Genomic DNA, 13,121 nt, shown 5'->3' on the forward strand with positions numbered 1-13,121 from the left:
CATCATATAATGCATTGTAATCACATATCACACTGCCTAGCATCCACCATCACTAATTTACAGAATAAGTAAGCACAACAGAGCAGGACTTAGGTTTAGAATACACATGCAAATCCCATCACAATGTTAGCAATATTAATTTCTGCTGTGGACAGGATTATCCAAGTGAAGGAATTTCATGGTAGTAAAATAGATTCATAAATATAAGTGAAAAATACAACCATCAGGTACCTAAACAGTCTCATCATCTGACAAAATATCTGCAAGCAAAATCAGCTGAATCCAGCTTTCCCTCAAAGGGAAAACTTTCTTCAAAGAGCCCTTTGAAAACTATGGAACCCCATGGAAAAGGCCTCTATGGTCAAACACATTTTGGAGTTAATGCGCACTACACTCTATGTGCAGCCAGATAATCAATCAGATGGGAAATGAGAATAAAGACATTTTCTAACACACAAACATTAAGAAAATCTACCTCTACTGCAACCATCCTTGGGAAGTGATTAGAGAATGTTTTCTAGGGCTGGCAAGGATGTGGGGAAAAGGAACCCTTGTGTCCTGTTCATGGGAGTGCAGACTGGTGCAACCACTGTGGAAAACAGTATGGAATCTCCTCCAAAAAGTAAAAATGGAACTGCCTTTTGATCCAGTGATCCTACTGCTGAGATTATAACCTAAGAATCCTGAAAAAACAATTCAAAAGAACCTATGTACCCCAATATTCCTAGCAGCATTATTTACAATAGCCAAGTGCTGGAAGCAGCCTAAGTGACCATTAGTAAATGAGTGGGTCAAAAAACTATGGTACCTTTACACAATGGAATACTACACAGTAGAAAGAAAGAATGAGCTCCTACCCTCCAGCATGGGTGGATCTAGAGAGCATTATGCTAAGTGAATAAGCCAGGCAGTGAAAACAAATACCATATGATCTCACCTTTAAGTGGAACCTAACCAACAAAACAAACAAATGAGCAAAATAGAACCAGAGACATGGAAATAAGGAACAAACAGTGACAACAGGGGTGGAGGGAGAGGGATAATGGGAGAAAGAGGAGGAAGGGTCTAATCAAGGAACATGTATGAAGGAACACATATGGTAATGGACAACAGGTTGGGGATTGACTGAGGCAGTAGGGGGTGGGGTGGTTAGGGTAGGGGGAGTGGGTGGGGTGGGGAGAGTGACAGGGGAAAAATTGGGACAACTATAACTGAACAACAGTAAAAACATAGGAAGACATGAGATCTAGGAACCAGGCACCTATCCTAACAGAGGATGAACAAAAGTCCCAAGTTGATAACTTAGCCTCATACCTAAAGACACCCAGCCCACACTGGAGTAGGAGGATGCATGGGTCTAGGAGGTCAGTATCTAAGCAAGAAAGAATATTTTATATGATGGAACTATAGAAAAAAAAGATAATTAAAGGAAAAGCACAGGAAACATTACAAGAACAGGAAAAGCAATTAGAAGTTTCAGTTAAACAAGTTATAAAAATAGGAAATCTAATCCTATGTGGTTCTACAGTGAACATTTATGTAGTTTACTGTGATTTCACTAAAAATGGGGATATCATTATTCATAAGTTTGGGAACTGAAAGCACAGTTTAATGATATTTAAAGCATATTTCTGATGGTATACAATCAGGTTGGGTCAGAGTAGACCAGGATTAGAGCCAAGATGAGTAATTTAAACAAGGTTTTTGACTCTTAAAATATCACTGTTATAATTTAGGCAAAAGTAATACCTTCCTTTTCCTGAGGCAGACATTAATTGAGTGAGAAAAGGGGAAATGAAACTTCATAAACAGGAGTTCTGGCCAAGATGGAGGCATAGGTAAAAACACTTCACTTCCTTGCACAACCAAAACAAGGATAAAAACCAATTAAAAAACAATAAACAACCAGAAGTGTTAGAAAATCAAACTGCATGGAACTCCAACAACCAAGGAGCCAAAGAAACATTCACCCAGACTGGTAGGAGGGGCTGAGATGGGAGATGGGCAGCCCAGTGGAGAGGATGTGTGGTAAGGTGGGGCTGGCTGAATGGGAAACTAAAGACTCAAAACTAGCTTTAAAATACTGCAGGGGTTGCCATGGTGGGAGAAACTCCCAGTCTCACACAAGAGTTTGTTGGAAAGTGGGGCTACAGTGGAGCAAGGAAGCAGCATTGCTCCCTCTCTGACCTCTCCCCCACGGACAGCGCCACTAGGCAGCAAAGAGGGTTGCCCTACCCAGGGGAATACCTAAGGCTCTGCCCCCTTACAACATAATGGGTGTGCCAAGACAAAGAAATATGGCCCCAATGAAAGAACAGATCAAAACTCCAGAAAAATAGCTAAGCAATGAGGAGATAGACAACCTATCTGATGCAGAGTCCAAAACACTGGTAATCAGGATGCTCACAGAACTTATTGAGCTTGGTTGCAAAACGAAGGAAGAAAGGAAGGCTACCATAAGTGAAATAAAGCAAAATATACAGGGAACCAAAAGTGAAGGGAAGGAAACAGGGACTCAAATCAATGATTTGGAACAGAAGGAAAAAAATAAACATGCAACTGGAACAGAATGAAGAAACAAGAATTCAAAAAAATGAGGAGAGGCTTAGGAACCTCTGGGACAACTTTAAATGCACCAACATCTGAATCGTAAAGGTGCCAGAAGGAGAAGAACAACAGCAAGAAATTGAAAACTTATTTGAACAAATAATGAAGGAAAACTTCCCCAATCCAGTGAAGGAAATAGATTTCCAGGAAGTCCAGGAAGCCCAGAGAGTCCCAAAAAATTGGACCCAAGGAGGGACACAAAAAGGCACATCATCTTAAATTACCCAAGATTAAAGATAAAGAGAGAATCTTAAAAGCAGCAAGAGGAAAGGAGACAGTAACCTACAAAGGAGTTCCCATAAGGACATCAGCTGATTTCTGAAAAGAAACCTTGCAGGCAAGAAGGGGCTGAAAAGAAGTATTTGAAGTCATGAAAGGAAAGGACCTACATCCAAGATTACTGTATCCAGCAAAGCTATCATTTAGGATGGAAGGGCAGATAAAGTGCTTCCCAGATAAGGTCAAGTTAAAGGAGTTCACCATCACCAAGCCCTTATTATATGAAATATTAAAGGGACTTTTCTAAGAAAAATAATATAAAAATATGAACAGTAAAATGACAACAAACTCACAACTATTGACAACTGAACCTAAAAGAAAAGAAAAACAATGAAAACAAAAACTTAGCAAACAACTAGAATAGGAACAGAATCAGAGAAATAGACATCACATGGAGGGATTTCAGTGGGGAAGGGGAAGGGAGGAATGGGGGGAAAGTGCAGGGAAGAAGAAGCATAATTAGTAGGCATAAAATAGACAGGAAGAGATAAAACATGGTATAGGAAACAGAGAACTCAAAGAACTTATATGTACGACCCATGGACATGAACTAAGGGGGAGGGGATGCTGGAGGGTTGGGGGTGCACTGTGGAGCGGGGATAAAGGGGAAAAAATTGGGAAAACTCTAATAGCATAGTCAATAAAATATAATTAGAAAATAAGTTACTAATACAGACAAAAAACTCGATGTGGTGCTGTCATTAAAATACCTTGCAAATAGCAAAAATCATTTACACTACTTAGTATCTGCCCAAATATATTTAGTGGGCAAAAGTGCTTGAGGTGGAAGGGTGGGTAGAAAATGCAGACAACTGTAATTGAACAACAATAAAAAAATTAAAAAAATAACTAAAAAAAGTGCTTATGAATAACTAGTGAAGCCATCACAGCTGTTAGCAAAAGAATAATATAAATAACTAACCTGGGTTTTCCATTGACATGAAGACAGTTTCTCCTGAGAATGGGAATAGGGTAAGTGTGTCTTCATAGACCATTTTGTGTTTGAAGGTATATCCAGAGAAGAAGACAGAAAGGAAGTCAGTCTGTGCTCCAACACTTAGAATGTACCAGTATGCCACCTCATGTAAACACACTGACAGCTGCAAACTATCAAAAACATAGCCATTGATGCCTGCAAAACAAATGGATAACAAGAGGTCTTAGCAATATCAGGATTTATTATTTTGGATTGTCATAATAGGATTAAAAAGATTATATTATGCCTAAGAAGAGAGAGCATTATATCATCCAGAAAAGTAGATTGTTAATATTTGATCAGCTAGGTCCTAATACCAAGGTGAGGAGAGTCTTTACCATCATGGTAAAGATGGCTTTGGATGCTATATGATGGGAAGGAGCAGGGCTTTTGTATGGTCTCAAAGTGTCTCCCTACAAACTGCTTATTAGTTGCAAGGGGGGAAGTAGTAACCACACAGAGGAAAAACCAGGAAAAAAAGCAAACAAATCTCCATCAGGTGGTAATGCGGTAAGTATATGTTCAACTATAAAAGAAACTGTCAAACTGTCTTCCAGAATGTATCATTCATTACAAATCTCCACCAGCAATATACGAGGGTTCCTATTTCTCTGCACTCTTGCTAGCATATTTAATATTGTCTGTTTGTTTTATTTTAGCTATTAAAATAGGAGTATAGAGGTATCTCACTGTGTTTTTCTTGAATTTATTGGGGTGACATTGGTTAATAAGATCATATAGGTTTCAAGTGTAGGTTTCTATGATACATACTCTGTATATTGCATTGTGTACTCACCACCCAAAGTCAAATCTTATTCTGTCACCATATATTTGGTCCCCTTTACCTTTCACTACCCTCCCACCCTCTTCCTTCTGGTAATCACCATACTGTTGTCTTTGTCTATGAATTCCACTTTTATATTAGCTTTTTCTGAGTGACTTATTTCTCTTAGTATAATATTCTCGAGGTCCATCCATGTTGTTGCAAATGACAGTATTTTATCTTTTCTTATGGCTGAGTAGTATTCCACAGAATATATGCACCACATCTTCTTTATCCAATACCAATCCTCTAATGAAGGACACTTTGGTTGTCTGCATCTCTTGGCTACCACGAATAATACTGCAATGAACACAAGGGTACATAAGGGTGCAAATAAATATTTTTGAGTTTTTTTGGTAGATACCCCAAAGAGGGATTGCTAGGTCAGTATGGTAACTGTATTCTTAATTTTTTGAGGAACCTTCAAACTGTTTTTCATAGTGGCTGTACCTGTTTACATTCCCACTAGTAGTGAATGAGGGTTCCCTTTTCTCCACAACCTCTCCAACACTTGTTATTACTTGTCTCGTTTATAACAGCCATTCTGACAGATGTGAGGTGGAATCTCATTGTAGTTTTGATTTGCATTTCCCTAGTAGCTAGTTGAGCACCTTTTCATATATCTGTTGGCCATTTGTATGTCTTTATGGGAGAAGTGCCTTTTCAGGTCCTCTGCTCATTTTTAAATTGGATTGTTTGTTTGGTGTTGAGTTCAATGAGTTATTTATATATTTTGGATATTAACCCCTTGTTGGAACTGTTGTTTGCAAATATCATCTCCCATTTGATTGCTTGCCTTTTGATTTTGTTGGTGGTTTCTTTTGCTGTGCAGAAGCTTTTTAGTTTGATATAGTCTCATTCATTTATTTTTGCCTTTACTTCCTTTGCCTTTGGGGTCAAATTCATAAAATTTTCTCTAAGATGAAGGTTCATAAGATTAGTACCTATGTTTTCTTCTATGTAATTTATTGTTTCAGATCTTATATTTAGGTCTTTGATCCATTTTGAATTAACTTTTGTACATGGGGAGCAATTGTGATGATGGTGGTTTTAATATGCATTTCCTTAATGGCTAATGAGTTTTTTCAATGTAACACTTTGCCTTCCATATATCTTCTTTGATGATGTGTCTGTTCAAATCTTTTGCCCATTTTTAGGAGTTTGTTTGTATTCTTACTGTTGAGTCTCCCAGTTCAGACATGTGATGTGCAAATATTTTCTACCCATCTGTGGCTTGTCTTTTCATTCTCTTTGGCAGTATGAGAGCAAAAGTTTAAAATTTTGTTAGTTTATTTTGTTCATTAGATTCCACTTATAGGTGAGGTCATATGGTATTTGTTTTTCACCAACTGGATTACTTCACTTAGCATAATATTCTCCAGTTTCATTCATGCTGTCACAGAAGGTAGGATTTCCTTCTTTCTGCTGCATAGTATTCCATTGTGCAAATGTACCACAGTTTTTTGATCCACTCATTTACTGATGGGCACTTAGGTTGTTTGCAGCACTTGGCTATTGTAAATAGCGCTGCTATCAATATAGGGGTGCATAAATTCTTTTGAATTGGTGACTCAGGATTCTTAGGGTATATTTCCAGCAGTAGAATCACTGGGTCAAAAGGCAGTTCCATTTTTAGTTTTTTAAGGAAATTCCATACTGTTATCCACAGTGGCTGCACCAGTCTGCATTCCCACCAACAGTTCACTAGGGTTCTCTTTTCTCCACAGCCTTGTCAGCACTTGTTGTTTGTTGGTTTATTAATGATGGCCATTCTGACAGGTGTGAGTTGATATCTCAATACGGTTTTAATTTGCATCTCTTTGACTGCTAGTGATGTTGAGCATGTTTTCATATGTCTATAGGCCATCTGTATGTCCTCCTTGAAGAAGTGTCTGCTCAGGTCCTTTGCCCATTTTTTTAATTGGATTTTTTGTCTTCCTGGTGTTGAGTCAGATGAGTTCTTTATATATTTTGGAGATCAAAGCCTTGTCGAATGCATCATTGGCAAATACATTTTTCCATATGGTTGGTTCCCTTTTCATTTTGATGATGGTTTCTTTAGCCATGCTGAAGCTTTTTTAAAAAAAGATTTTATTTATTTTTAGAGAGGGGAAGGAGAGGAGAAATAGAGGGAGAGAAACATCAATGTGTGGTTGCCTCTCACTCGCCTCATACTAGGGACCTGGCCCACAACCCAGGCATGTGCCCTGACTGGGAACTGAAATGGTGACCCTTTTTTTTTGCAGGCTGGTGCTCAATCCACTGAGCCACACCAGCCAGGACTGAAGCTTTTTAAATTGATGTAGTCCCGTTTGTTTATTTTTCCTTTATTTCCCTTGACCTAGGAGATATATTGGCAAAGATATTGCTATGTGGGATAGCTCAAATCTTCCTGCCTATAAACATAGGAGTTTTAAAACTCCTTAAGGAGTTTCATGGTGTCATGACTTATATTTAAGTCTTTTGTCTATTTTGAGTTTATTTTTGTGGATGGTGTAAGTTGGTGGTCTAGTTTCCTTTTTTTTTTTTTTTTTGCATGTACTAGTCCAGTTCTCCCAACACCATTTGTTGTTTGTTGAAGAGACTATTTTTTACTCAATTGTATGCTCGTGCCCCCTTTGTCAAATATTTGACCAGGGAGACATGGGTTTGTTTCTGGGCTCTGTATTCTGTTCTGTTAAAGATGTTTAACTAAGTTCAGTGGGTTACAGAGGGTCACACATGCTTATTCCATCTTAAGCAGAACCAGAACCCCAAGAAGCATATATTTTTAACTTAATGCTTTCAATAAGATTGTTTTCCACTAACATTATATGGGAATACCCTTTCACTCACAAACCCACGAGTAATAATCGTCTTATAATTTTGCCAGTCTGATAGGTATAAAGTGCTATCACATTGGTATTCTATTTTGTATTTCCCTGTGAGATTGAAAATTTTTATCATATTTTTTACCATTCCTATCTGTGTGTTTATATAGACACACACATATGTATGTATGCTATAGGGTGAATTGTGCTCCCACCCAAATTCACATATTGAAGTTCTAACCCATAGTGGCTCATGTGGCTGCATTTAGAGATAGGTCTTTAAACAGGTAATTCATTCAAATGAGGTGATTAGGATGGGCTTTAACTCTATATGACTGATGCCCTTATATGAAGAGGAAATTTGTACACAGGCATGTTCATGCACAGAGGAAAAGACCATGTGAGGACCCAGGGAGAAGACAGCCATCTACAGGCCAAGGAAAAGCCTCAGAACAGACCAATCCTGAGAACGCCTTGATCTCTCAGACTTCTAGCTTCCAGAATTGTGAGTGAGGCAATAAATTTCTGTTGTTGAAGCCATCCAGTCTGTGGCGCCAGGCTTTGTTATGGCAGGCCTAGCAGAGTAATACAACATATATACATGCTTGCACAGAATTATATAATGATGGAGAAAATGTTTTAACACAGGCTACATAAATACAGAATGGTCAATAGAAAGGTGTAATATGGAAAGAGATGGAGAGATAAAAAGAAGGGGACAATCAAGTGATTATCAAAAGGATCACATTATACACCTTAAATATATAAATTTTTTATTTGTCCATTATGTATCAATAAAGGTGGAAAAAAAGATGTTGGCTTTTTTAAATGTACAATATCTTGATTAATTTGACTGTTAAATTGCTATAGCTGGCAATTGTTTTATATATGTAAAATTGTTTCCCTTTATATTTCATGTGTAATTTACCAGTTTAGTGTATTTTATATTAAGTATGAATTACGCATGTTTGTGTAAATGGAAGCCGTGCCTTATTTGATTTATCCTTTAAAAATAACGTTCTTTGAATATTTGACACTTTCTAAAAGAAAAAAAATATGGAGATCAAACCCTTGTCCAAGGTATCATTTGCAAATATATTTTCCCATACAGTTGGATCCCTTTTCATTTTGCTGATGTTTTCTTTAGCCATGCAGAAGCTTTTTATTTTGATGAAGTCCCACTTGTTTATTCTTTCCTTTATGTCCCTTGCTCTAAGGGATATATTGGTGAAAAATATTGCTGCATGGAATATCTGAGATTTTCCTGCCTCTGTTTTCCTCTAGGACTTTTATGGTATTGTGACTTATTTAAGTCTTTTATCCATATGGAGTTTATTTTTGTGCATGGTGTAAGTTGGTGGTCGAGTTTCATTTTTTTTCATGTAGCTGTGCAGATTTCCCAACACCATTTGTTAAAGAGGCTATTTTTACTCCACTTTATGCTTCTGCCCCTGCAGGAAGGAGCACCTACCCTTTGCAACAGCAGGGAGGGAACTGGAGAGCATTATGCTAAGTGAAATAAGCCAGGCAGTGAAAGACAAATACCATATGATCTCACCTTTACCTGGAACATAATCAACAACACAAACAAGCAAGCAAAATATAACCAGAGACATTGAAATTAAGAACAAACTGACAGTAACCAGATGGGAGAGGGATAATGGAGGAATATAGAGGAAGGGTCATCAAGGAACACATATAAAGGACCCATGGACAAAGCCAAAGTGGGTAGGGTCAAGGATGGGAGGTGGGGCTGTGTGGGGTAGAGGAGAGTGGTGGGGGGAAAATGGAGACAACTGTACTTGAACAACAATAAAAAATGTTAAAAAAATAAATAAGGTTAACTGGATATTAAAAAAATAAAAATATATTTCATGATCATATACATTTATATAAAATTATATATGTTCATATGTAACAATTTTTAAGGAACTATGACTCCTGCATGGCATATGAATTACTCCCTTATATGGGCATCAATTTGCTGGCTTCAATTTCCCTTTATCTATTACCCATTAGACTCAGGTGCTGCTTTACTTACTGTGCATGATGTTGGAAACTTGGAACTCTGGATCCTGGGGCTGTACCCCTTCTGCATTGGGGAGGAAGCGCTGCATATTCTCTGTGAGATACCAGCTTCGATTCTCATCGAATACAGAAAACAGGATGACATTTCTCTTGTCTGACATCATCTGTTAATTACATGCATTGAAAGAAGGAAATACTACTTATGAATTTCCAGGTAGGAATTCATAAGTAGTCTTATGAATTATCAGGTAAGAATCAGGTAGGAATTTGCAGTCTATAATAGAAACGATGGTATGCATGGGATATACCTACAATCCTTTAGTTCAATTCCATTTCTCCATAGGGTCAATATTATGGCATATACCAGGGCCTGGGAGTGGGAGTGGGTACTATGAGCAGTAAGTGTATGTCTAGACCAAATGTGTCCTTAGGGCAAGAGGGTGACTGGACCCATTAAACTTCATTTATTCTGGACCCAAAGCCAAATGCTGGCTGATTTTTCGGTACAGGCTGTAGGTTCATTCTTTCTATGTTCTTAATGGAGGGGTTTTACTCTTAAAAGACTCAGTTGATTATTCGGTATCTTTCTTAAAAAGTTAGTCATGCCAAATAAGATTAATGCCTTCCCTAAATGTCCATCTACCAACTGCCCTTCCACAATGCTACCAATCTATTAAAAAATTAAAAATAGAAAACAGAGACCAAATAACAAAGATAAGATGAATCATAAAATGTTAATTAACATGAATACCTTAAGTTTCCTATTTAAAAAATTTAAAGTATTTTTCAGAAGAGCAGTTTGTATATGAACTAAAGTTATGAGTTAGTCACTTGATAATTGAATCTTCTAAGATTTAATGTGTAAACTTCACTAATATGTATCAATTTATCAATTTTGTTTTGCATAACCTATTATTACAGAAACCAAAATGCTGGGGAGAAGAGAAGAATATAGAGGTACATTTTAGCCCTTCCCCCAAAATTAGTGGAAAAACTATAATTAGGAATATATTTTCAAGATAGGTACTTGGCCAAATTTACGCCTCTCTGCGTTTGTGTGCCACGTTTTTCCTGCATTAAAATTCATGTGCTTTAGTCTCTGAACCAATGAAATGTTTTCAGACTTATAGGAATCCTATATATCATAAATGCCCAAATGGACATGTCGTCAAGCCTTAGCAATATGGCAATGAGTTTTTGTGAGTAAGTAAGGTTTTCTTATTCAGAGAATTTAACTTCATGTTTTAAAGTAGCAGAAGTGGTCCAATTCTAGTCATATTCTGAAATATTATATATCTTTCCTTGCATTTTGCTCAACAAATATTCATTGAACTCTAGAGAAGTCTAGGCTGTGTTATAGATTTGTGTCATCTAAAAATAGGTGATAATTGAGCATGTTAAAATGGGCAAGGTCTATTACAGGGAGTGGAATTTTGGACTGGGTGTGAGTATTATAGAAATGATCTAGGGCCCAGGTCTCCTATGCATCCAGCAGGCAAGGTTATTATACCAAACTCAAAATGAATTAACAGCTGTGAGAGACCCAACTCATTTCTTTTATTGGTCAATATTGCAGATGACTATATTTTCTGCATGCATGCTACTGGGAGACATACACTGAAGGAGTAGGAAATATTATGTGGAAGTTCATATACATCATCATTCCATTTTTAGCTTCAAATCCAGCACTTGGGGGAGAGAAGAACTCACCTGGTTTCCTCTTTGATCTACAGATTCTTTGTAGCAGATGAGGAGAGGGCCAATGAGTCCTGAAGCTAGATCTCTCTCTAGATTAACAGAGCTCAAGTAATATCGGGTCAGGCACCGAGGATCTGATTTAGTTGGCCCATCTTCTACAGTCACTGTCCATTTATATTTGAATATCTTTCCTGGCAGAATTGGCATATCTTTCAGATGTTTCACACCTACCCACATCCAAACCACAAAATAGCTTGATTAGAGTATAACAAGACACATATTAGTAATCATGTTGGTATTGCAAGAGCTCTACAAAACTATATGTATGTATGACATTTCTCAATAAATGGAAACTAAATTAGTACTTATCATAAGTTTAAGATTTATATATATTTTTTACAATAAAAATGAGCCCAGGAGATTTCTGTTAGTATGTTCGTTTGAGTTGACATGGGCAGGTCTACCCACTATTACAAATATATAGAAATAATAAATAATAATTTTGTATATTTTAAATACATAGCTAAAAAAATCTTTAAAAAAAAATCTCAAGTGCTAAAATAGAGACATCAATGTCAGAGGGGAAGCTACACTTGATAATCCAGTTGACCATAAGACTTTCAGGCCTGAATATGTGCCAACGGACTGTGCACTGAAGTTTTAACTCAAATTTGGCATCAAAAGATGTGGTATATGCCCTTTGCAACAGCATGGATGGAACTGGAGAGCATTATGTTAAGTGAAATAAGCCAGACGGTGAGGGACAAATACCATATGATCTCACCTTTAACTGGAACATAATAAATAGAAAAAAAAAAAAGGAAACAAAATATAACCAGAGACACTGAAGTTAAGAACAATCTAACAATGGACAGGGGGGAGTGGGGAGGGGACAGTGAGGAGAGGGGATTACGGGAACTACTATAAAGGACACAAGGACAAAATCAAGGGGGAGGGTGGAGGTGGGGGAGGGAGGTAGGTTCAGCTGGGGTGGGGTGGAGGGATGGGGAGAAAAGGCATACAACTGTAATTGAATAACAATAAAAATTTAAAAAAAAAGAAATAAATAGAATGCTTAAGAATCTGGAAGACCTAAGGAATATGGTGAACAGGTATACATTTCTTCTAATAAAAGAAAAGAAAATCTTCCTTCAGGAATACAAACGCAAAACTTATGACATCAGCATGGCTCTAATATAAAGCAAACTAAAATGTAACATGGTTTTGAACTACCCATAGAGAATAAGGAAGGACAATATGTTTGACCTTAATAGTAAAATCATTGGAACTTTAGACAAAAGAACAATCACAGCATATCACATGGTTCTGTATTAAATTCACAAACTTATAATAAGAAATACATACTAAAATAATATCAATGCTGTTTTTTAATTTTTAAACTTTAGAATAAATACATAGACAAAGGAGGAAGTTATTCACCAATACAGTACAAAAGTAAGTGTTATCAATTTTAGTTTTATAAAAGTAAAGGTATGGCTGGCAGCTGTTGAGAAATGGAATAATGAGAGACAGGGAAAGGGCACTGTTGTTAATACACTTACCTTATAAATTATAGAGCCAAGAGTTATTCAATCATGAAAATACAAAAGTGGGTGTTTAGTATATTTTTAAAGTTCTAATAATGGCCATTTGAGGAACTAAAAACACTGACAAAAGTCTAAAAGAACTGGAATGGAAAGAAGCACAATGCTAAATCCTCATTTAACACAAAATAAAGTAAATATATAATGTGTAAAGTTGAAAATCAAAATATTATCATATAAGTAATTTTTTAGAGATGACCATCAAAAATATAATGCAGAAATACTTAAAAATGGAGGCCTCTAGAGAGTGGGATTTAGTCTCTCTGTAGTTTTAAGTATCTATTTTTTAAATCGTT

The 13,121-nt window shown here is 36.8% G+C and overlaps 1 protein-coding gene across 3 annotated transcripts in view; it reads right to left on the reverse strand.

The window, feature by feature from the left end:
* The window catches only part of F8 (coagulation factor VIII), a 202,747-nt gene that overhangs the window by 80,825 nt on the left and 108,801 nt on the right, over positions 1-13,121 (reverse strand). For 2 of the 3 annotated variants that reach the window (XM_053917164.1, XM_024564370.3), the window contains 3 exons: positions 11,234-11,448; positions 9,537-9,687; positions 3,809-4,018 (listed from right to left, as the gene is read on the reverse strand). In XM_053917164.1, the coding sequence (XP_053773139.1) occupies positions 3,809-4,018; positions 9,537-9,687; positions 11,234-11,448 (576 nt within the window). The remainder of the gene's footprint in view (positions 1-3,808; positions 4,019-9,536; positions 9,688-11,233; positions 11,449-13,121) is intronic. The other variant, XM_053917165.1, reaches the window with a different exon arrangement.

The sequence above is a fragment of the Desmodus rotundus genome, chromosome X (assembly GCF_022682495.2).
Source record: "Desmodus rotundus isolate HL8 chromosome X, HLdesRot8A.1, whole genome shotgun sequence".
Classification (NCBI taxonomy): Eukaryota; Metazoa; Chordata; class Mammalia; order Chiroptera; family Phyllostomidae; genus Desmodus; species Desmodus rotundus.